This window comes from Dipteris shenzhenensis, chromosome 33 (assembly GCF_047967505.1).
Source record: "Dipteris shenzhenensis isolate YYH24624 ecotype China chromosome 33, Dip_SZ_1.0, whole genome shotgun sequence".
NCBI lineage: Eukaryota > Viridiplantae > Streptophyta > Polypodiopsida > Gleicheniales > Dipteridaceae > Dipteris > Dipteris shenzhenensis.
The window spans coordinates 21,237,517-21,263,902 of NC_141628.1; the positions used below are offsets into that span (position 1 = coordinate 21,237,517).

The 26,386-nt window shown below is 40.7% G+C and overlaps 1 protein-coding gene across 3 annotated transcripts; it reads right to left on the reverse strand.

Moving 5' to 3' along the window:
• Window positions 1-1,354: 1,354 nt before the first annotated feature.
• LOC147879819 (aconitate hydratase, cytoplasmic-like) lies at window positions 1,355-17,725 on the reverse strand. 3 transcript variants are annotated; one of them, XM_087371457.1, is made up of 21 exons: window positions 17,364-17,725; window positions 16,483-17,317; window positions 11,568-11,672; window positions 11,179-11,339; window positions 10,747-10,839; window positions 10,459-10,644; window positions 9,877-10,038; window positions 9,550-9,694; window positions 7,827-7,969; window positions 7,615-7,671; window positions 7,416-7,495; window positions 7,228-7,303; window positions 6,759-6,944; window positions 6,567-6,634; window positions 5,092-5,210; window positions 4,591-4,712; window positions 4,383-4,481; window positions 3,714-4,193; window positions 3,500-3,598; window positions 1,796-2,038; window positions 1,355-1,707 (listed from the first exon to the last, which is right to left on the reverse strand). In XM_087371457.1, exons 2-21 carry the CDS (start codon window positions 16,790-16,792, stop codon window positions 1,636-1,638), a joined length of 3,006 nt encoding a protein of 1,001 aa, XP_087227583.1. In that variant the 5' UTR covers window positions 16,793-17,317; window positions 17,364-17,725; the 3' UTR covers window positions 1,355-1,635. The 3 variants fall into 3 exon arrangements, with proteins under 3 accessions (XP_087227583.1, XP_087227585.1, XP_087227582.1); XM_087371459.1 differs by having other exon boundaries at window positions 16,483-16,738; window positions 16,847-17,725; XM_087371456.1 differs by having other exon boundaries at window positions 16,483-17,725.
• Between the last annotated feature and the right edge of the window lie 8,661 nt (window positions 17,726-26,386).

Sequence of the window (26,386 nt, forward strand, 5' to 3'; positions counted from 1 at the left end):
TGGGGGCTTGAGAGAGAGAGAGAGAGAGAGATGGCTTTTATCATTCATATACAGGTATCAATATGCTTCTACACATCTACATTATCATTGTCACGAGTTGAACGGGCACCCTTAAGTACTTTGTCAATGCTTTGTCAATGCCCTTGGTTGTCCTTGAATGTTTCAGATTTACATCTATACATAATGGTGAGCCATCACATATTAAAACACATTTCCAATCTCATCACTACGGACCACCCTTGCAATGCAAATGTCCTTAAAATAGTCGTTCCTACTACTTTGCAGGCTCTTCAATGCCTTAACAAGCCTTGTGCGCATTGGTTTATAATCAGTCCTCAATGCTGTAGTTTCAAATTATCCCGATGCCCTTTCTTAAACAATATCTTGGGCCACTATAGACAGCATATACAAAAGAGAGAAAGAGAGAGAGAACTTAGACGTATTCTTCCACCAACAATGGGCAAAACAAGCTCAGAGGTGAGCATAAGACAACAAGCAAAGGGCTGGGCAAAACCTGAGAACTCTCTGTAGGCTAACTCCTGCTCTGCGCTGCCTCTTGTAAGCTTCAGCGGCTATAGGGGCTTTAGGCTGACTGAGCAGTTGGCTACCTACCAGCCCTTGGTTGGCTGGCCGACCAGCGTGGTCAGCCACTGCTGCCCCCCCTGGGCAGCCTAAAAACAGAGACTCACAACTTATTGAGGATTCATCGAGCAAAACCTTCCTCATGGCCCTAGTCTAAAGAACAAGAAAATCATTATACCGAGGCAGGAAAAACACGCATTACACACATGAACGAATCCCCCATAATCATAAATTTACGTTATTCAGAGACTGCTCCCATTGACATTAATCAACCAATTTCCAGCTTCATAAGTCAGCTTTGAGCAAAAACAAACAGATGCAATATATAATCTGGAAATGAACTGGCTTGACATGCTGCAACCCATCCAATTTATTGAAAAGGATTTTAAAGACAAGGTCGTGTTCAAATCTTCAGCAGGATATTCCAGGAAAAAAGATTCGAAGATCATAGGAATGCACTCTGAGTGCGTACATGTCTGTTTACAGGAAAACTAAGCTTTTGACACACTGCACAGTTACAATTAAAATGTACAAATGTGAGTAGTGCACACCTCCTGCCACAGTAAGGTCAACAAAGGATATGGACGATTCGAGGCCATTTAAGTTCATAACAAGCTTTTTCTCTCCTCAGCATATTAATGAACATGATCAAAATTTGCACTGACAGGGAATTCTGGTGCCCTACTAGACTGGCATGCTTCTTATGGGGGCCACATACATATGCCATGCTACCCAGTGGAAATTTCGTTCACAAAAAATCTTTCACTTGAGGTTGGAGAAGAAACTAACCCAGGCTTCAGGATTCTATTGTGGGCCACAGCTCAAAAGAATACAATTGTGCTGGTTCGGATTTCAACAAAGATACTTTTGCTAATTAAACCTCCTTAATCCTTAAAATCACCAACCTTCTCCTTGACAAGGACTTGCTAGACTGTCCTTTTCCATAACCATTATCTCCTTTGTAATAATGGGTTCATTTATAACATGTGAAGGACTTATTGGTAAAACCTGAACCTAAAGATCACTAAACCATTGGCTATTCACCTCCCGCACTTAGTGTTGATCAATGAGCTGCCTGATCACGTATTGAAGAATTCCGCCATGCTCAAAATAGGTCAATTCCACCTGCGAAAAGTTTGTAAGCACATCAATATGCAAGGACAAGACAAAAAAAATAGCAGGGGACTGAACAACTACCAGGATAGAAATATACCTGAGTATCAAAACGAAGCGTGCAAGTAAAACTCTTGCCACTGTCAGTCGTGACAACAATATCCTGACCAGGTTTGATGGCCTTGATGTCAGAGGGAAGATCAATAGAGTATTTCTCATAGCCTGTGAGGCCAAGAGAATCTGCGTCCTGACCAGGCTTGAAACAAAGAGGGATAATACCCATCCCCACCAAATTACTACGATGTATACGCTCAAAGCTCTTTGCTATGACAGCTTTAACACCCTGATAATAAAACACAAAGCATGATCAACAATACTGACTATAAACGACTCAGCTGAATGGTTCAACCACAAACTCAACACTGCACCAAGTTATTTATACTTTGGCTTAGGTACTTTCCATCCAAGTATGTATTTAAAGAGGCCCATGAACTCGAAATGAGAATAATATGTAGCAACATCAAAGCTGTATAAATAAGGGCAGGAGCTGAGAATGTGCAAGATCATATCTCCTGCACTAGAGAGCTTACAGCTAGTATATAAGACTAATCGTACAAATTTAGACTTTGTTGTTCTACATTATAAAACTCTACAATGAAAATAAAAGAGAAAACAAAAGAGAAGAAAATGAGCATTTAAAATTTTTGAAAAACAAAAGGTAGGCGTTTTGTTACATAAGTCTTGAAAGTCAAGAACATCTGGTAAAAATAACTCAACTATAAAATGCCTAACTTAGGTGAGCTTATGTAAAATGATAGGGCAAGTATTGGTAGAGATAAGACGTTGCATAGAGTCATGAGTGAAGTTATAAAAGCTTCCTAAGAAACTGCACAATTAATGCCCATAGGGATTCTTATAATTTCATGAAACAAAGAATCACCTATTGTGATGTAAAGATTATCTAAAAGAAAATATATCCAAGAAGAAACATCTTACGACCTTTGTGTATCTTTTCTTTTTAGAATCCATGTCATGTGTTTATTATTTAGCCACAAAAATAAATCTTGGGTTTTTTAAAATTTTGTGGAATTTACAAGTAGCACAAAGAAAAAGGGATACTTGGATTGCAAACATTGCAAACAAACCCTGAAGACTTTAAAAACTCTGGCGTTTTGAGATCAGATCCATTTGAGAATCTAAGGCAAGAGCGTAAGCTTTGACGGACAAGTTCACTTCTCTCATTCTAGGTAAAACTTTTTGCAGAAAATTATCAAAATTATTGGAACATTTGTCCATATGAGATATGACAATTTCTTATGGAATTTTCTAAGAAAAGTTTCATCTTTCTTAGAAAGAGAATACTTTGCTTTGAGCAATTAACTGAAGTGACTTCATCTAGTTTCAAAGCAACTTTCTTCAAAAACTTCCCTTTCCATTCCGACGAGATATTTTGTAACTCCCAAACTTAAAGCTAGTAGCCTACTTTAATCTGTAGGGTAATGCATGAAGGCATGTGGAGGAAAGGAAAGGGCAACATTCAAACTAATGGCTGAAGTAAGGTCTAAAAGTACTCTCTTAAGGCAGATAAACTCAAAGGGTGGAATTGAGACATATGATAGAGGATTAATAAATAAGATCATAAGTTGTAACTCGTGCTCTGCAAGGAAGATAAACTAAAAATAAGTAGAATTCACCATGCATTTCCATATCAAAGAGTCTGATTAGAACTCAAAACAGCACGAAAAGTGAGTGGAAATGAAAGTGCAGCCCATATTTCCAAGAAAGGGTTTATATTATTTCTCACCAAAAGATAGGGACCCTTAGCAGCCCAATCCCGTGAGCTTCCACTGCCATATTCAGCTCCTGCCAAAATAATTGTATCCACACCTGCTTCTTTGTATTTCTGTGTGAGAGAATTCATTGTGAGAGGAGGAAAAAGAACATATAAAAAGCATCTGATACTCAAAATATCTTCAGGCCATTGGATAATAAGACAAAACCGTCAATGCCATGCTTACCGTGGCAGCATCGTACACATATAATTTTTCTCCAGAGGGTACATGAATTGTCTTTGGTCCCACCTCACCCTTCAAAAACTTATTAACAATGCGAATATTGGCAAAAGTTCCTCTAGCCATTATCTCATCATTACCACGGCGACTTCCATAGGAGTTAAAGTCTTTCCGTTCCACCCCATGCTCTGACAAAAACTTTGCAGCTGCACTGTCCTTGTTAATATTGCCAGCAGGGGATATATGATCAGTAGTAATGCTGTCTCCAAAGTTCAACAGGCAGTAAGCATCCTTCACACCATGTGCCCCAGGAGGAGTGGGAGACATGGACTTGAAAAATGGAGGGTCGTGCACATATGTAGACTTTGGATCCCAGGAATACAAAGACCCACTGGGAGCAGATAATTCATTCCACATTGTGTTACCTTTAGTGATAGATTCATAAGTAGACTTAAACATATCTGGTAGTACAGAGGATTCCACCACCTGCAAATGATAAATTTATAATTTTACGATCCATATCATAACTAATATTTTTTTGCAGGCAACCAATCCCATTTGAGAAGCCAGAGACATACCTCCAAGCATTTTTAAATCTAATACACCAAAAACATGAAAATAGTATGGGAACATTCCATGTGAATGTCTTGAACAAACTCATGCCATTGACCTCACCTTTGCAATTTCCTCACTGGAAGGCCAGATATCTCTTAAAAACACTTCTTTTCCACCTTTACCAGTACCAATTGGTTCCTTCTCGAAATCAATGTCAACCTGTCACATTATATTAAAACATAACCGTATCACAGACACTTCCAAACCAGTGCTACTGTTTCATATGTTTAGCAGATTTCTATCATGCATCAAATTATGTCAGACTCACAGTTCCAGCAAGGGCATATGCCACCACGAGCGGAGGTGATGCCAAATAATTTGCACGAGTGAGAGGATGCACTCGTCCCTCAAAATTACGATTTCCAGACAAGATGGCAGCAGCAACTATATCTGCACATTACGAAAGCGACACATTAAATAAATCGAAAGAAAAGCATTGCTTTCTGCAAATAGGAAGGAGAATAGGGAGGCTTTTCCCCAATCTCAGAAAACACATGGCTGAGGAGAAGCACACAACAAAAACCTAGACTTCAAACAATGCAGCATCATAATCACTTGCATCAGAAAATTGACTGCAGTACTCTATTTAAACTGGACACTTTATTTGAATGCCTTCCTGCTGGCAACTCAGCATACAAACAGTAAAGATGTGCACAGCATTGAAATCATTACTTTGAACATTTCAAGTTCACAGGCTTATTTCACATTGATGAAAACCTATGCAGAATTCACAAAAACAATTGAGAGTGCCACAAGCAACAAGCCTTACCATTGTCTGAAATTGCTGTGGCCACAGACTCGTGTAACTCTCCAGAATTGCCAATACAAGTAGTGCACCCATACCCAACTAAATTGAAACCTTGCAGATCCAAATATTTATTGAGCCCACTGCAAAATGTTAAATCAAAGGTTCAGCAAGTCCATGGAAGTCGAAATGAAAAGCTTAAGAGTATCTGACGTGCTGCATGCAAAGGCTACCACATGGACAACCCAAATGAACCGTCAGTTAGTGATGTTTCTGCACTGAGTCTAAGCCTGTTTGTTCAGTAGGGCATATTTAAAATCTAACGGAACATGAACATGCTTCCAGATCCCAAAATCACTGAGTTCCTAAGATACTCTCTGGCATTGAACTCCCACAGAAAGGGCGAAAGTCGTGCCCTTCCAGAAGCCTGGACATCAGGCTACAATGTCATTATCAAGGACATCCCACGCCATTACATGGGGCTACCACAGGTAGTTTGGATCAACCCTTTGGGCTATAGCTCATAGGTTCAGCTGAAAACTGTCCAATATCCTCGTGTGCAAAATGCATCATGAGCTTACTTGCAATCACATTTGTAAAGCATGCCTTGTACTTTCCCCAAGATGCTGGTGGGAACTTCCTTACGGAGAGCACAAGTAAAAAAGCCCAGCAAGCCAACAAAAAGGGCAGGGAGAAAGGGGCTGGGGGGTTGAGAGAGAGAGAGAGAGAGAGAGAGAGAGAGAGAGAGAGTACAACAATAGGACCCTTGGTCTTTTGTGGTGCTGGACCTGGTCATTATGCACATATGAGATAATTCCACACATGACACGTGGCATCCCAGCAAAAGAATTTACCATGTGGCAGTATAACATCTAGTCTTTAGCATGAGCTTTACTAGAACCCAGAGACAAATTTATTGCTATTTTCAAGATACATTTAAGAACATAACTGGTCAGAAACAAAGGCAAAATCAACAATTAGAATGATTATTGGCAACAAAACCCATAATTTCAACAACACAGAGACCTTGCAAAGAGGGTGACTTGCAGCCATCGAATTTTTCCATGCACAGAGGATTGAGGTGAAACATATCTACAAGCAATGCTATTGGCATGCATAACTTCAGCTCTCCGATAATGTATTGTTTAAAGAGACTTATATCATTTGATATGAGAGGACAAACATTTGAATTGCTACACTCTTCTCGCCCTCCATTTGATCCTTTTCCATTTTCTAATGCAAATGCAAATGTCGCTGAATGAATGTGTGGCTTTAGAATACATAAATCCACTAGACAAATGCAAAACCATAGAATCACACATCTTATTGCAGTAATGAAATTGAGAATGTAACGACCATGAGCAATCTGAAAATTACAAGGAAAAGGCAGTCACGTCAGTAAATCAAAACTGAATAGCTCATAGAGTTTCCAATCTGAACCTGGAGTCTACCTGACACAATCTATGAGCTAGTGAGGCAACCAAATTTAAGAAGCAAACCTTTTTTCAAGATATTTTGTGACGACTCCAGAACCAGGAGCAAGACTTGTCTTGACCCAAGGCTTTACCTACAAGCCAGTAAAACTATGATCATTTTTTTTCCCGTATCACATCTCCTACATACTCCAGAATCTCATCTCTGACTAGCTTGCAAGCAAGAAATTCCCCAAAACAGCAGAAGAGGATATATACCTGCAATCCCAATTCATGAGCCTTCTTGGCAACAAGGCCAGCTCCCAACATTACACTTGGATTAGACGTGTTTGTGCAACTGGTAATGGCTGCTATTACAACATCACCATGCCTGAGCTCTGCAGGTTTTCCATCATGTGTAAACTTTGCCACGGTACCTTGCTCCTCCTTTGGAATAGCGAAACCCTGCAAAAAGTAATAAGGAAATTTTTTACATAGCCAAAACTCAGCAGGCACCCTTGACACAATTGCCCCCCTTCCTCCAAATCATGCAAGTCCCTTTCTCATATGCCCTTCAGTAGAACTACAACTTTAGTCCCTAAGACCAATAATATATCCACAGCAGGACAACCACAACTTCGTCACCTTGGAAAGTAGTCAGTGATCAAACCAAACAAACCCCAGAAATTCATTTTGAAAAATGAAAAGAGCTTTGCTACAAAGAATAGGTGCACATTTTGCATTTCACCTTAAACCCAACTTTGTTGTTCAGGCAAGCCTGCCAGTCATCCTTCATATCTTTTATTGAAACTCGATCATGGGGACTGCAAAAATGTTTCCACTAAGTTTAACTAAGTCCTCAATACATAGCTGACGAAAACTCCACACTGCTGAACTCTCATTACTTCTAATAGCTCGTGAAACAAAACACCATACCGCTTAGGTCCAGATACAGAAGGCTGTACTGCTCCAAGATCTAGCTCAAGGTAAGATGAATAAACCTTTTCTGTTTGAGGCTGCCCCAAAAAAAAGGGGGGGGGGGGGGGGAAAGAGATCAAAACTGGCAGTTCTGAAACACACTTGTCTGAGAGGGTCATCGAATAGCTCATGCAAAATAGGGTAAACATCGGCTCACCTCATCATAATCAATGTACATCTTATTTGCTCGCAAGTATGCTTCAATCATTTTCACCTGACCAACAAACACACAGATTCTGTCAAAAGAATACAGTTGCCCATATGCAGTGTATGTCAGACCGTTGTGACAACTGGCCTTAGCAAGAACGATTAAACACATAGTCCCACTGTCCAATGGAAACGATAGTTACACCATTCTATCACAATCACCTTTTCATCCTCCCTTCCTGTTAGCCGAAGATATTGCAGGGTGACATGGTCAACTGGGAAGAAACCCATAGTAGCCCCATATTCTGGGGACATATTAGCAATAGTTGCGCGGTCGGCCAGCGATAACGCAGACATTCCTTCCCCTTCATTTCAACAGTGAAATCAAAGTTCAAAAACATAACAAGGTGTGCACACGTCCTTCAATGTATGAGGAAAAATCTTTTCTGAAGAAATAAAATGCAATTTATTATAACACTATAACCCCACATCAAACTCTTCATTCCTTGCGAGACCGAACAGCAAAGACATGAGATAAACTATTGCTCCAATTATTTGTAACAAAGGCCACCCCACAAGAAAGAACCTTCCTGAACCAATATTAGAGAGAAAACCTAAGCAATTTCTTCCATTCCACCTCCAAAAAACGCTTCCAATAAGACAACTTCTTAGCTGCTAGAGTTCACAAATGATACGACCACACATGAAACAAAATCGTGTCATTTCAGAAAGCTAAGGAGCTATGGCAGGAAAGATCATTATGTGCTGCATGGCTATGCATCACAAAAATTGAAGTATACTTAGGAGTGACTTTCCTTGGAGAACAATTTGTAGACGAAATTTCACTATGTATAGATTTACCTTTGTGAAACTCCCAAATTTTTAGAACTCCATACCCATTGACAGCCACGTGGAGAGCAAATCTAGATCCAACATCATCACCTGACCTGTCAGTGTGAGAGATGACAGATCCATGGATGCACAAACACCACCTTTCATTAAGTGCATGTGTTGGGCCCTTCCAAGACCCCCAATACCCATGCATTGCATAACCATATGCCATGAACAAAAATGGTGCTCGCTGGCCTCTGGCCTTACTTGTTGAGCATTAGCACAAGGCAAGTCCATGCTATAGGGATAGTGTTACTACTGTATACACTATTTTATGCCTAAATGCAGCACATTGAGATTCTGCATTTTTATATAAGTGAAGATCCAAAATGAGGGGATGCACGTGCACATGCTTAAGTTATGACTAAGGTGATGTATTGCATGTTACAGGTTACTTCCAAAAAGGGTCATAAGACTTCAAACTTAAATAAGCGGGTCTGAATGCAACGAACAATCGACCATCAACAGTAGCCTGAGCATCTTACACCAATCGTATTTAGTTGGCTTAGCCATAGCCTGGCCTCCCCCTCAGTTAAAATAGCAATATTTGCACCAAGGCGAAAAGCCTTATAAGACCTAAGAAAGATATACACCCTTTGAAATAAAAGGGTCTGAATGCAACAAACAAGCCACCAGCTCATATCAACCACCAAGAGATAACCTGAGCATCTTACAGCAATCCTACTTAGTTGGCTTAGCCATAGCCTGGACTCACCCTGAGGTAAAGTGTCAATATTGGCACCATGGTCAAAAGCCTTATAAGACTTAAGGACGATACACACCCCCTTTCAAATTCCCAACCCAGTGGCCATACATTTTAAGATTGCCTTCATCAATGTATTCCCCCTTCACCATGTATATATCTATAAACCTTGGAATGTTCCTAGACTCATCATGGCAGGAAAAAAGACAAAAGTATAATTTTTAAAGTTAAGATAGTCATGCAAAAGGCTATAGATCCAGAATTCATCTTCTCATTTATGTAGCTACACCTAACAAGAAAAACAACAAAAAACATTTTATTGACACATAGCACAAGCCTTCCTGACATTACCATAAAACTCCACAAACTTGCCCACTACACCATGTTTTCTGAGCATTTGTGTGACGGTCAGCACCAGATCAGTTGCTGTGACGCCAGTTTGCAGCTTGCCAGTCAGCTTAAACCCAACCACACCTGGAAGAACCATGCTCATAGGCTGCAACCAAAAATTCCAATGTCAGAGCTTCCAGTATAATACAAATAATGGAAACCAGTAAAAAATGAAACCAAACAACTGATGACCTAGGCACCATCCAAAGAATAAACCTAGTTCTCCTAATAATAATATATTCAATATACCAAAGCCATTTAAGATATGAAGGGAAACACCAAACTAACTTGACCAAGCATCGTAGCTTCTGCTTCAATGCCTCCAACTCCCCAGCCTGCAACCCCCAGCCCATCTATCATCGTGGTGTGTGAATCGGTTCCAACAAGGCTGTCAGGGTAAAGGATTCCCTCGCTGTTGAACACAACTCTTCCAAGATACTCCAGGTTAACCTGTCAATGAGATAATGAGCTCAAAAAATGCTTTAGCGGTCTATGAAACACTCCAAGCTAATTTGTCCATGAGATAATGAGGTCAACAAAAGCTTTTGCAGTCAATTGACTTCTAATCATAATCTTCTTGTCTTATGCTGTGCAAATTTTCCCATGGATTTTATGTGTAGCACTGATCAGTCTGGAAATATCAATCATTTTCTGGGAGGAGTATGCAATGCATGGGAACAGATATGGCAAGCATATACTGGTCAGAAAATGAGAAGTCAAATATGTGTAGCACTGATCAGCGTGGAAATCCCAATCATTATATCATGATCCATGCAAAGGCTCACAAAAATCCATACAGGGTAAAATAAAAGAAAAAGAAACAGAAGTGTTCTCTTCTTATTCGTAGGCACAGATGCAGCATGGACCTACCTGATGCACGATACCAGAGCCCGGAGGAACTACAAGCATATTTTCAAACGCAGTCGATCCCCACTTCAAAAATGCAAAGCGCTCCTTATTCCGATCAAACTCGTATTGCATGTTTGCCTGTAGAGCATTTTCTGACCGTGCAATGTCCACTTGAACTGAGTGGTCAATAACAAGATCTACCGGGACCTGCACATGAATACACATTCAATACATGTGTTACTATACAAATGTTGTGATATAGGTATCAGCAATCTTTTGCTACCTCTCCGGTTGAACCAAGAAGCTCACCAAAGGATTTATCTTGTTAGCATCCCCACCAAGGCATTTCATGGCATCACGCATGGCAGCAAGATCCACAACCGCTGGGACACCTGTGAAGTCCTGATGAATATATTTTTTCATCAGACAAATAAAAATGTGGGCAAACATGTGTAAGTGTTACGAGGTGACACAGCTAGAAACTTCGAACATAGGCAATCTGTAAAATAGATGCAATAGAGAGCTAGGCATCTAGGTACTAAAGCGTTTGCAGTAATATGGTGCCTCAAACTTAGGTCCTTAGTGTCCACATGTTGCTCTTTTTGTAATTGAAAGAGCATTTACTTTCGGCCCAAGGGCAAACAATTTTATGCATCGCCACCTCCTCCACCTGACCATGAGCAAAAACAGCCCTTTCTAAATAGGATGCAAAGGCTTTATCTTTGGTGCAGCAGCTCTCACCTGTAAAATAACTCGTGCAGGCTTGAACGGAATTTCAACTTGCTTTTGTGATGTATGTTCCCAATCTATAATCTTCTCCACATCTTCTTTTGAAACTTGGAAGTTGTCACAATTCCTTACAGCTGACTCTAGTAAGATCTTGATGGAGTAAGGGAGCTTATCTGCAATGCAGCTCCACAGCTTTTAACTCAGAAAAGTGGAAGCCTGCAAGGTTCTACATTTAAAAGCCACGTACCAAACCAGCTCTATGCAAAAAACTACAATCAACTTTGGCATCCCCTTGCTAAATACTTTTTCAGTCAAACACATCCGTTTCATGACATCAAACAAAACAGACACTATTACCAAATCCATAGAACCAATGAGAGGGAATCAGAAATAAAATACACCTATTCGAGGGTCGTCCAATGCCACAAGACTGTAGTATTTGCCAAAACTCCCACCCTCAGCCTTTGGCAGGTCTGTCACTGTATACTTGAACGGGTTTTCAGTTGCTGGAAGAAAATGATATCGACAAGTATCAGAACATGAGTATAGAATAATATCAATTAGGAACAATGTATGGGTCCCCGCCAAGCACGACATAAACTGCAAAAGAACATAAATAGTGCAAACCAGAAGCATTCCAAATTTCACGCAGAAGCAATAGAAAAAAAAAAGACATCTCTAACAAAAGCCTTGAATTACAGATTCCAAAGTTGGAAGGCAACTCCCGGATCTGAAGGAAGATGTAGCATAGTCAAGCTAAACCTTGACATCGTTGGGAGGAGTCCGTAGATGCTGCCCTTAAAATTAACAGCACCTTAAAGGGGCAAAATAACCAAGCATGTCCATGCCATGTACCTCCATCACTCAAAGTAGGGGAGGAGTTACGGAGACTAGGCAGCATAGTTGGGAAACAAGAAAAAAGCAGACCTAAAAATGGGGAACCTGCAAAAGCAAAAATGTCACAGCATTACTTGGAGGTTAGGTAAAATGAGGAAGAACTAAATTCGTAGAGCTACAATTTAGAATCCATGATAGGTGTGTAACTGAGCATTGTACCCTAATATCAGTTATTGGGGTGACCAATGATTGAGGTAACATCTGCACGGAACTACGGGAAATCAGGACGAAGAGCCTACAAGAAAATGAACTGTCTTCTAGCCACATGAGCCGCATTAGAGAGCATCCCTCCTTTTTGAAGCTGTGACATCGAACCCCTCTGAGCATCTGACCTACCTCGGTAGCAATTCAAGCTCCACGATGAGTGTTTGAATTTGCCTCATCATGTGGAGTTATCACAGCCTTACTATAGGAAAATATCCCGCAGTGTCTCCACAAACAAGTGGAACAGGATCACCGAGTAGGTTTTATCGACCATGAACTCACCGCAAAAGGTAACTCTAGATATGAAAACATTCACCAGCACATGTGTCTGACATTGCCAAACATTTTAAAAATAGGCCACTCGTTTCAAAACCTGAAGTTTAAAAAATAAATTATATCCCATAGGCCTTGGTAACGCAAAAATATGGCATAAAAGAGACTGAAACCTGAGATGCTTGTAGATCAAACTGAAGATAGAAAATTCAACCTTGAGACTTAACAAGTTCAATCGTTTCACAATGTGCAGATAACGTAAAGGCCTTCTTGGCTAAAGCATGGAGCTCCATCTAGAAGCGTGGGAGTGAAGGTTTTATATTTCAGAGTTTTGATTTCAATGAAACAAGTTTTTACCACATCCTCCTTCCCCCAGAGGATTGAAACAGGGATAGTGTTGCAGGTTTTAGATTTGCAGCCAGGACTCTCTCACAAGTGAGAATCATTGAACTGAAGGGTACTAGCGCGTATAAGACGATAAAGCAGTGGTGGATAGACGGCAGGGTCCCCTCTTAGCTCCACTCCCCCTGTGCTCTCCCTGCCTGATGATTTACCTTCTTGTGTTTTTTGCATGTTCCCTGTTGCTACCTAATGCTCGCAATAAATAAAAGTATTTATCGCAGTGGAAACTGCAATTGCAAATTTCTCCCAGTAGGGGCCAGTGATTTCAGCAAGGGAGCTTAGGAAGACACGATTTCACCTCAAACCGGCAGAGGGAGAAGCAATGGATTGCGAATCAGAGATCCCAATAGGAAGTTAGCAGATTTTGTTTACCTGAGAGGATTTGGGTCAATTGATCACCTTAAAAGGATTGCGAAACATTGCTACCTTTCTGAAGCTGAAACTACGGCTGTCCCTCCATGAGGCTGTTTGGAGGAGGGCTGTTTGTCAGCACTGCACGTGGTGCAAATTCCATACACTCGAATTACTGGGCTATGTAGATAAGTCAAACAACTGCATCTTTGGCCCAAATTCCATAGGGATCTGCCCCGAAATTACCCTCCAATTGCTCATGTACTAGTTTCCTTGACCCAGCATGCCAATCAGTTGCTCAACTATCTACGACATCTATTGTCCATAGGATTTTCCATGTTCTGGCTATGTTGCCAAGACCTTTAGTGCAGGTTGTGGATCGCCATTCCTCCCTAGCTGTTTCTAAATCGCAATCTGTTTGCTCTAGTGTGTCCTCCCTTTTGTGTTCTACATCACACACACAGACATAGCAAATCGTTGACAGTTTATGCAGTGTAAGTGGTTCTCCCTCCCTATCTTCCATTCAGCCTCTTCCAGATTCATCATCTGGCAATGGCAATTTGCTTCCAGGAGCACGTATCACTGCAAGCTTCAAATATGAACCTGTTTGCACTAGAACACGGTTTTAGGGCTCTGGACACCTTGGGAAGCAATCTTTTGGATTTTTACTATTGGTCATCATTAAAAAGCAATGTGATTGAATCTAAGATAGAATCTTAGAAAAAATGTGCATGAGTCATCAATCACACACACAAAACATGCATGTGTGCGCCTGCAGTTTCTTGTAGCAGGACCATATCCAGACTTGATATAGCCCAGACAAACGCTGCTGTATAGAGAAGTAAGTCTAGGTCTTTGCACAATAGTGCATGACCAAAAAATATCTTAGCTTGAAAAAGCATTGATAAACAAACTAGGCTAGAAACTAAATGAAGTTTCCTGCAAAACAATGGAATTCTTATGCTGATGCTTGTAAACTTCCTGATTGAATTCCGACAGAGTTGATAATGACAACGAAGTATATACCTAGATGAATCCGAGAACATTCCCAAACTCATCCTTTAAAAACACAACATAGTGCAGTTTCAATCTCATGATAGTCACTCACAAGGTTGAAAACCATAAACTCCATCATGCATAGCAGGGACTAGCTACTATGACATCCCCACTGACGTCATCAGCGCCCAACAGTGGGTGTAGACCATAGTATAAAAATATGCTCTCACACATACAAATCCACACACCCACACATACTTGAGCATCCATTGATATGACAACGAAGTATGTTTGTTTCCAGAATAAGGCAATGACAAGGGCACGTCTTATAAAGATTTATGTATGTGGGAAAACCTCCACACAAGTCAGCTTCAAGAACACAACACATAAAGGCATATTCATCTGTCACTTCGCTCGTAAGCAAATGAAATCACTCAGAGGCTACTTTGCAAGGTAGTAGAGATTCTCATAGAAAGAAAGTGCATGAAATAAAGAAATCATGCTTGTATTTCATGAATAAGATATAAATCTCTCATAGAGACTCCATAAGATGATGTTTACAATTGGTCACACGTACATGTGAAAACAGCCTGAATATCTAATATATATTTATCTAGAGTAGTGTCCTTGCCTCTTCTAAACCTAAGAATTATTTGCATGTCCTTACCATTGATGCTCACTTCCTTTCTGTGGATAGACACAAGCTGAACATCATCAAGTAAATCTACTAGGTGCTCTTAACACTTGTCTAAATGCTAGCAATGCCTTAGCTATTATTCTCCTAGGGGATTCCACTCCTCCCATTGAAAAAAGTGAGTTGTTTAGTTTAAATTGGATTTTTGCATGATCTTGCATAACAACCTAGCAAAACTAGCCTTTAGGCTTTGGTACGAGGAGATCCATAGAACTTTGGTACTTGTGGATCCCTCTCAAAGCCATAGTGTTGAGCTTGAACTTTCTCCTTCAAAATGGAGGAGGACCTAGTGCCTAGTGATAGTCCTAAGTGGAAGGCGATTATGTCCACACGAAGGTCAATTTAATGGTGGTGGATGACATGGTAGCTATGGGACTCTTTTGTCTAGATGCCTTTGTTGCTTTTTTTATTCCATTTGCTTGAGGATATGCTCTTTCTTTCTTTGTTGCTCCGGAGCATAAGAGATCTCTCGTTAGCTACCTCTTTGTATCAGAAACTATGGCAAGGCCTTAATTTGAGTGAGTCTTCTTGCTTGGAGAACCACTTTCTACTTCATTAGTGGCTAGGAGCTTAGATGCATTATGCTTTGTGTATGCCATAATGAGCATCTAGTGGAGAGGTTAGGGAGAAGGGAGAGAAGGATGAGTGCATGGAGAGGTGATAGGATTTGGAGGATGTGTGGCGTCATTGGGGATGGAGAGAACCTGAAATGAGAACACAATGCAAATAAAGATTAACCCTTTATAAAGTGCCAAAACCTTGGCTTTTAAAAAATAGATCTTTTTAAATAAAAGATAAAAAGCCTTAAGAAAGCAGAGCATAACAATTCTTTAGCATTTCGAAGACAATAAAAATGCTTAGTGTTCAGCAATCAAGCGAAGCCTATAACATCTTCAGAATTATGAAATCCTAATCTGTCACTCCTATTTATCGCTCTGATGCAGAGAAATAAACTAAGAGGGTCTAGCAGAGCATATGGAATCTATAGCATTTCAAAGACACCAAGGCTGATACAGTTCAGTAACCAACGAAGTGTAAGTCCCACAAGAACAAATAAATGTCGGGAGTCCGGACATGGTAGTCTGAAGGTGAGACATGAATATCAGAGAATCATCAAAAGACGATTCAAACGTTTGCCTACTGAGTATCTACGCTAGAACACACAAGCACCAAACGCTTCATCCAGTAGGAACCCTCTTCATTGCACCAAGCACGTCACCGTTTCAACAGAACCCAAAAAGCTGTTGCTTGTCGCGGCATAACTGCTTCTGACCGTTCAAAACGCGGTAGAAAACTGGTAGAAAGTAAAATGACGACCGCGCAATTTGAAGGATACATCCAAGTAACAAGTTAACAAATTGAGAAGTACGACGCCTAGATGAGCAGCGAAGGAGAGGAGATACGCAGAAATTTCTACAAAAGAATGGCACCTCTCTACAGCAAAAGAGAAAGTATTAATGTCCACGTACAGAAAGAGAAGGTATGAATGTCCAACGTACCCATTGCTGATAGACTCCTGGCAAATCTCTGGAGAGGAGGGACGGCAACACTTGCTTGCGCCGAGAGAGTCAGGCCAGAAAAGCCAGACTCTGAGCGGGGGAAGGAGGTGGCGAAACGGCAGGTACCATGCGGGAGGGTGCCGAGAAAGGGAAAACGAGGGAAGCGGGGAGGCAAGGGACGGGAGGAGGGGGCAGAGGAAGAAGAGGGAAGGGAATTGGAGGAGAAGGGAGCAGAGAGCCGCGGCTGAGCGAGGGCCTGCACACGGGAACGGGAGAAACGAGAAGCCCGGATCAGTGCGGGTAAATGCATGGTGGCATCACTGAAGAAACAGATGCGATTTTGTAGCAAGAGCGACTACAGTACTCCAGGCTCGCAGAGATGATGCCACATAAATGCCGAGATTGTGATTGCACGAACAGCAGATGCTTCAATCCAACAACAAGCTTTTTGCAGTCTCCCTCGGTGTTTTTTTCGCTGTTCTAGACAGATTTTTGCTCCGTCTTTTGCTAAATCCGTCGCTCCCCCGATTGCTTTGCAAGAATTTGCGGAGATCCTTCACCGGAAAAGATGTCTCAAGTCTTTTTTTCGCAACTTTCGCACCTACTACTACTACCGCTATGGCATTGCTCGCGTTGATCTGGTCCTGTGGAGGCCGCCCCCCGTTCCAACATCTAAGTTTGGTTGGTAATGCCGATGATGCGGGAAGTCGAATTGACGTTTTCGACAAATGCGTCGCTCCGAATCTGATTTTCCAAACTCCACCGCCCCGAATTTTCCGAATCTGGTGCTCTGTGAAGCTACTGCAGCGGCCGAAGAAGGAATATAACAATTGCTCTCTAGGCTTTCAGTATAAAAAAAACAATTGTTCGCTAGGATTGACGGGGAAAAAAAACGGTTGCAACCAATTTTGCTGCGCTAAGGACGACGATGAACAACGTTAGCAAAAGGAACTTTTTTTTTTTTCCCGAGAGAATGTGTTGCTGGGAGTGGAGCTACGGCGCCGGATGGAGAAGATGATCAAAGGGATGCAGGCTCGGAGCAGGGAGGAGGGACAGAGCAACGAATCGTTACTTGCGATCAAGCGAGAGATGAAGAAGCGATTCCAGGAAGAAGGAGAAGCGATTGAGAAGGAATGGAGGATTGGAAGGGAGGAGAAAACACGAACGGGGAAGGGATTGAGAAGCTATGGCGATCGAAGCTATGGCGATTGAAAGCTCAGAAATGCAAAAAAATAAATTGAAGACAGAGACGAAGAAGAAGAAGAAGATGATGACGAAGAAGACGACCAAACAGAAAAAAAAATTTTTGAAACCCTAATTTTATTCGCCACGTGCCACCTTCCCTTTTTTTCCTTTTTTAATAATTGAGGCACAATCCATCCTGGCCTGCCAGCACACCCCCCCCTCCACCTCACCTTCCCTTTCGTTTTGGTGGGCCCCCCCCCTTCTGGAGACGTTAGCCCTCGTGACACATGCCTCCATGTCACCTCCCCATCACACTGCATGAGGCCACCACCAGATGCCTTCCACCATCAAAAGGGGCGTAGATTGATGCAGAAGAATATGGCTTGACACACGCCATAGAGAAGTGTGCCTCGCGCCTTAAGCACCGGACTGCTAACAGGGCAGCAAATTTAAACAATCTTACACGTAGAAATTGTCACAATTCCGGCTCACATTGGGATGATGCTGTGTGTGAACATCACATCCTGGCTTCCGTCCTCCCAAAAGGCAATGTGGCTACTACCCCCATCTGATTACACACCACCCAAGCGAACAAGCAAGGCATAAGTTGGCATGGCCCCCACATGCAACAATTTTATTGGAATCCACGAAATAGGGGGTGCCCATGATCGTGGGCAGCCTCAACCCCCACCCAAAGCCCACAAACCCTTCGCCACTCGATCCGATGTCTGTGTGTACCATCATGTTAATGCTTCCTAACCTGGTGTAACCACACATAACCCATCCATTTTCTAGCTTGGGTGGGCACTAGGGAGTGTGTAACTCCCCTAATCTCAACTTTTGATGAACCATCTTTCTAAGCAAAACTCAAACCCATCAAATAATTGATCTTAGATATAATAGGATTTTTAAAAACTCATACTTATTTTAATCAACACAATTTCAAATTGCCTTTATTTGACAAGCAAAAGCACAAAAATCTACAATGACCAGGTCAAATCTAAGGCCTATTCCTTCTTCCTTATCCTATCCTTACACTTGTCCCTTCATGGTTACTTTTGGCCTCCTTTCACACCATAGTTTCTCTACCCTCCCCCTTCACTCTCAATTCAAGGGCCTCTCCCATGCACTTTGACATCCCCCTCGTACTAAACTAGAATCAAGACAACACGAATACACGTGGGCTCTCCTTGTCATTTATTTGACTGACAATCATTGAATATTCAAAGAGGCAATGAGATTTCTAAGGGGACAAAAGGGACGAGGGAGAGAGATAGAGAGATGGAAAGACAGAGAAAGAAGGTGGCACAATCAGTAAGTCCCTGTATTAAAGAGATGTAAAGTAAGAAAAATTTGACAATACAATAAAATCAAACAATAACAATTTAAAAAAGTGAAGGAGCACATGAGAAAATTGGGAGAAGGAAACAATAAATACTAAATGAACCTTAAGCACAATTAAGGTAGTGTAAACCACTTCTATTAGGGCAGCTTTACCCTATTCTCATGAAAAAGGGCTATCACCCCTGATTAGCAAAAAAGCCAACATGAATCCATGGTCCCTTATTGGGACAACAAATTATGGTTTCACCTTGGCCTGGGTATTTGGTATTGAGGGGAACAAGTGTGAGTTAGTGGTGTAAGGACCACATGGGCTAAATGTGCACCTTAACTATAGAGTTAAAAAGTTGCAAACGAATGCTAAGGCTTACCTTACCAAAATAAGCAAGCAAGGATTTTTTAAAAACAAGAAAATAAGCGGTAAGGGACTTCCAAGACTCCAGTCCTATGTGAGGCAATGCAAAATACTTATACATCCTCCACCCAAGACTTCATTTCTCATGGAAAGTATGATAATTCATATTCTCCCACATGGGAATCTCCTTATCACTCCTACTTGCTACCAAACTCCTATGAAGGTGCATCCCCACTTTTTAATTTTTGAGATCAAGATCAAGATCACTTATATCTCATTATGTGTCTACATCACACACATGGAAAACCTAGCCATCCATTTCCCACATTTCAATAAAGTGGAAGGATTCAATTTCACCATCCTCTAATTACTTCGAATTTAATACCTTGCAATGCCTAGAGTTCCCCACAATGAACATTCAAATATCAAGTTGTTGCTCCACTATGATCATCACACCAACCATGGCTTGGAGAGATGGTAGGGCCCCAAATCTACATGGAAGTGATGTCTTTGAAAGGGCGATTTCAATGAAATAGAGGTGGCACCCAAATCTACATCTCAACCAACATTGGGAATCCTCTATGTAGGCTACATGCGATGCTAAGGCTGAGTGGTTGAGTACACTGAAAAGTAAGAAATCACAAAGATGCTATGCTCTCTCATAAGTGGAGTGTAGTGGCGATCGAAAAATGGGCAGTAAAGTGTAAAAAGGAACCTTGGGAAAGATATTCCACTTGCTCCAAAAAAAAGTTTGTAGGGCCCTTTTTGCTCAATGGTAGCTACTTGACTTCACCCCCTTCCATAGAGTGTAGCTAGAAGTACTCACTCTATTATTGGAGTCACTTACACTCCTTATTGCCATTGTATCATTTGACAAGGCAGTGAAGATGAATGAAACAACCACACCATGTCAACCATTTGTGCTATTTTTGACTATGATTGATGCTCTTAGCTTTCATTAAGATTGAAAAGTTTTTAACTTATATAGCTTGCTAGCATGTACTCCATGTTCATAAATAGCATTATAGAGGCCTTGATTATGGTTCCTTTACATTGTATTGTGTTCAACATCGACACATTTCCTTAATTGCTCTATATAAGCATAGAAGAAGACTTTAAATATGGTTGTTGTCCATATGGATTTGTTGATAAATTTAGAACTCTTACATTCCAATCATCCATTTTGTTATGATATGCAAGAAATACTTACAAGAAAATCATCCTACTATTTTTGCAAATGTACTATATAAACATAGAAGAAAACTTTAAATATGGTTGTTGTCCATATGGATTTGTTGATAAATTTAGAACTCTTACATTCCAATCATCCATTTTGTTATGATATGCAAGAAATACTTACAAGAAAATCATCTTGACTATTTTTGCAAATGTAATTTATGTGTTCAGCATAGGAACATTGATAAATAGAATTGCATTTTTCTTGCTTGACATGGCTCATTAGAGATAAAATGTTGCATTTAGGATGAAGACACTCATGTAGTTTCTCTTTGTGAGAGAGAGCTCTAAATTCCATCCTCGCATTACTTGAGATAACACTTAAAACCTTGGCACATTACAATTGGGGGGGCAACAAAGAATGCCACTTAGATGCTATTCTAAAAGCATTCAAGACTTCATGTAAGAGCTTGGCACAACATAATTGGGGCATAGCATCAAAGGTGTAGCCTTTAGGCTGACTCTTAGCTACTGAGATAGTGGTTGCTTTAATCAAAGGACTTCAAGTCTAGAGGGAAAGCTTTAAATGCAACACGAATCTAGTGTGATTCTCCATCTTCAAATAGTCAAAACAATGATTTTAAAGACATTTTGAGCTCAAATTTGACCCAAATTTCATGCCATGAAGAGAGCAATATATTTGCCCAATTTTCATGCACTTAACATTACAACATGCCCGTCTATTTTTGATGCTTTTCTCCAAACATTTTAGTCTCACTAACACAGCCATTGGGTATCAATGCATGTATCTACTTTGGTAAAACATATACCGATAATATTCTGACTTTTATACCGCGACTCTAGCATTACCCAACATAATTTATAAAACTTTGTTTGCAATAGGAGCCAAAATTATTTTCACCTGCAAGTTTGATTATTTTAAAGAATGTAAGAGTATGTACACCAAGGTTGAGTTAAAAATACTCATATATTCATGATGAACTTAATATATAAATCGACATAGTGCAAGTATAAAAGTGAAATGGGCAAGGATAAGAAGCCTTTTCAATGGCAAAAGAATCAATTACTAGAATTTACATCAAAGTCTGTGTCTTCCTCTAAGTCCATCATGCCAAATAAGTCTATCTCTAGTTTTATCCTCAATTCACATATATCATCAGGGTCTATATAACTACCTTCCCCAATGTCATGAGCTCCACCTTCCTCTATTACAATGTTGTTATTTCCACCATCTTCTCAGGTCCATATCATGATCTTCATCTTCTTTCATGGGTCCATTTGCATCTATGTATCCACATCCCTATCTTCGGAAGTCAGCTTACTTCAAGGAGTAACTTGGACCACATACCACCATCTTGAATTAGAATGATCCGGATGAAAGACCACTTGTGTTTAAGATGAAAATGCTATGCTTAAGTATGAACATGTTTCAATTGTTGAAAAACAAAGACGTACATGTTCACACCATTCGAGAAGAACAAAAGTATCACTTTCATTGATCCAGAGTTTGGTGGAGTCTATACCAAAAAAACCACAACTATCGTAGCATTGGGATCGTTGTTATAGATAGTATTAAACCATTTTACATCAAGAATAATACTAAATAGTCTAAATCCAACTTCATAGATTTTGTGTATGGTCCCACAACAATCTAACTGTGAGAAGGATATTGGTCTCACATGAACTTGCTCGGCTATCTTGTATAAAGTTAGCCATGACTCCACAATCAAATGTGGCTCTCTTTGAATCGATGCCGTCCATACAAAAATGTCGTCTGTATGACGATAATGCATCGTACTTTTTGTACTACAAAAGAAAATAATTAAAACAATGAGTTTGCATTTTATAGTGATTGTGCTCATGATTAACTTAAGTGAATCAAAAAGTAAGAAACTTACATGTATATCACATCCTCGTGCAAACTCCCACTCTCGCTCAGCTACTATCTCTCCATCACCTTTGGCTTTATGAAGAGCTTGTTGAAGCCAACCACATGACATGTCTTTTGAAGAAGAGCAAGGTCTTGTGGATATGGTTGTGTTCGCTTGTGCAAGGATCTAAATCTCCTCCTCGCAGCCTCTCTTTTTGTTTTGGCCTCTTCATATCTTTGAATCCACTTTTTCATGTCCCTGCTATTGAGGATACAAAACTTGTTGAATTTCTCCCTTAGCTCTTCACCCTCTTTCTTCCTTGAGCAACCTCAATAACGATATCATCATCATCCTTATTATGCCAAGCGTGTGGCATATCAGAATCCATAGACATAAGAAATTGAGTGATATATAGTAATGACTCTTGCACATGCTAGGCCTCTTCCATGCTTCCTTCGAATCTTGCTTTTTGCCTTAAAAATCCCTTTTAAGTTTTCATATCCATCACAATTATAGTTATATTAATGCACACAATCATATGAGCAACATTCAAGTACTAATATATACTGATTTAAAACATGGCTACATAGCTATAAGAACTTGTGTAAATTATGGGACTTGAGGTCACTAAGCTTATTGTTCTTTGTAAATGCTCCTTTCAAGCAATGCATGTGTCTCGTCATCATCCAAAAAGAGGCAATGTCCTTCGTGACCGTTGCCTCCTTTCTCTTTGAAAATATCCATGGTGCTTTCAGGAAACTACTTTGTGACCATGCATTTGGGGCCACAACTTGAGCATTTCCCTTAAGTCTTCTCGTGCTACCCTTTTTTCTTTCTCACCAACCAAATGTACCCAAATAGAAGCCCCCATATTCTTGAAGATATGCATGGAATCTAAGAGGTGATTGATTTGTAACTAAGCCCACAAGGAAGCTCATGAAAGATCGAATGCCTCTTCATACCTGGTGGAGCATGCTCTCCATTCACTATCCAAGAATTGTGCTAATCACTTGCCTTAAAAGAAGTGGTCTATGACCAAGTTGACCTTCATGCACAGGATGGTCAAGTAGAACGTATCATGTATGACCTTCATAAACCACTTTCCTCATATGTTTGGAGTGTCGTGCATCCAAATGATCACCACAAATAGGGCAAGCATGGTACCCACTTGTTTTAAGACTTACATGCATAAAAATGTCATTATGGATGCATCTATTAATCACAAATTAAAGCATAAAAAGGTCATTAGGTGTGCATAGATGTACAAGCACATACCTGAGCACTCCCTATATGCTGGAAAGTCATGCATTGTCCACATCAAAATTCCCCTAATTGAAATGTCATTATTATGCCTCGAAGCTCTACAAATATCAAAGACACATATGTCTCTCCATAGGGTGTGGAGCTCTTCTATCAAAGGTGCCATGTACAAGTCCATATTCTTTGCCTTGTACTTCCCTGGCATGAGGAGGGCAAGCATGATATTTCCCTTCTTTATTGTTAGCCATGGTGGGATGTTGTAATTCACCAAAACTACGGGCCATGCTAACCAAGATGTTTAGCATAACCCAAAAGAATTCATGCTGTCCATCGCAAGCACAAGATGTAAGTTATGTGGCTCCACTACAAAGTCCAGCCACATGTCATCTATGTGCTTCCAAGCAACACAATCCGGAGGCATCCAAAAAGTATCATCAATGGACTGATGTTTAGCATGTCGTGTCATCAACTCTGCTATGGACTTGCATTTGAACATATGATGTATTCTCGTGATGAGTGGAAAGTGTCTCAAGACCTTTACTAGAATGGTCTAACCTTGCAAGTCCTACCTATAATGATGTGCCCTACACTTTGGACAATTAACCAAATCTTCAAACTCATGAAGAAAGAGAATACAATCATTAGGACAAGCATGGATATATAATCCATCCCAATACTTTTCAACACCTTTCTTGCTTCATCCCTTGATGTAGGCATGGTATATGGGTCAAGCAACATCTTTTGGAGCAACCTATTGCAAGGAACATTAAGAACATGATACTAATAATTATTAAAATAACACATCTCTAATGCAAGCATCCCATCATTCACACGGTCATCATATTGGCGACTAGTTTGCACCCACGTGGATCTAATCTGCTTGTAGAAAACTTTGGCTCTGCTAGAAACTTGTTATTGAACTTAAATGGAATGTCATGTGATCTACAAGAGCCAAAGGAATAATGAATGACTAGAAAAGAGGCATATGATCTGACACGGAAGTAGAGAAGTTGTACTGCCCCTTCAAGGGAGCACACATCCACCAACCACCTCCTAAAGCATCTAGCCTGCCAGCTCTAAATTCATCACCCTTCCTCCTATTTGACCATGAGAATCCCACAAGTACCTACGGATTCAGGTACATGCAATACAAGACCCAACTATAAACTAAACTCCTCCCAGTCCTCAGTTTCCTTGCTTGAACTAGTGAGTGCACAATTTGAATGATCCTCCATCACACAACTCTAAACTAAACTCCTCCCAGTCCACGGTTTCCTAGCTTGAAGTGGTGAGTGCACAATTCGAACGATCCTCCATCACGTCCCCGTAAAGTTCCAGTCACCCCCCAACAACCAATTATCACCATGGATATTCTCTTTCAATAAAGACCAACAAATGGACCGATCTCTTAGCATATCAAGGGCATAAAACTCAGCACATTGAAATTAAAATCTCAAACTGAACCGTGGCAACAATATACCAACCATCAATGTGACGAGTAACTTGACCCGTCTACGATGAGCTAGAGACCTCCTCCACTGGGTCTCAAAGTTGTGATCATCTATTGCAATTAATATAATTTAAGGTTTCATTTATAAATATCAAACTTTGAGGAATTTTAAGAAAATTTGCGAAAAACATATACATACATACTAACACCACGCGTGCACACACACACACACACACACACACACACACACAACACTAAATCTTAAAGTATAAATAAATATCTTATAATCTCTCTCTCTCTCTCTCTCTCTCTCTCTCTCCGTCTCCTGGTCCCTCTGTCTTTTGCGCCCCGCAGTGGCGGCGCCACGTGGTGCATTAGTCACTGCAGCCCGCCGCCTCACTATTGCCACGTGGTCGTTTGCACCTAGCTAAGTCGCAAACCTATTTGCCAGTTTGCTTACTGCCCACCCTGTGACTCTATGACTCTTCAACACATGTCGATGGAATCGTCAACCCCTCGCCTGCTGAAACTATTGAAACATGCAGATTGTGCCACATGGCACTTTTCTCTCCTCTTCCTTTCTCCAAACCTCCTCCTCTCCCTGAACCCCAAACCCCCCTCCTCTTCCTAGACCTCCGTCTCTCTCTCTCTCTCTCTCTCTCTCTCTCTCTCCACACACACACACACACACACACACACACACACACACACACATATGTAGAGTATAATATAATATAATATATATGATATATATTATATAATAATATGTAATATATTATGTAATATTATATTATAATATACACTACATTATATATATGTAATATTAGATTATATTATATATTATAAGATATTCCTTTGGCCATGGTGCACTCTTGGGAATTCGCAATCCCTTGGTCGTCGCCGCACTATCTAGAACTCACACTCGGTTTGCAATTGCTCCCTCCACACATGCATCATCATGTCCGGTTGCCACCTCCCCTAGCACATTTACTTGCCCAATTGGCACAGTGACTCCTCACACCACATCCTTGACTCACCACATGTCATCTCTCCCCCACACAGCATGTTGTTCTCGTGCATGCAGCATGCACAAGTTTGCAGTCTGCTCCTCTATCTCAGTCCCTTCTCTATTGCAGACTCCACTTTGCCACATGTCGTGCCGATGCATCGCATGAACCCCCACCTCGCATTTACTCTCATGTGCCTCCCTCTGACTACGCTACCACTGCCACATGTTACTGTGGA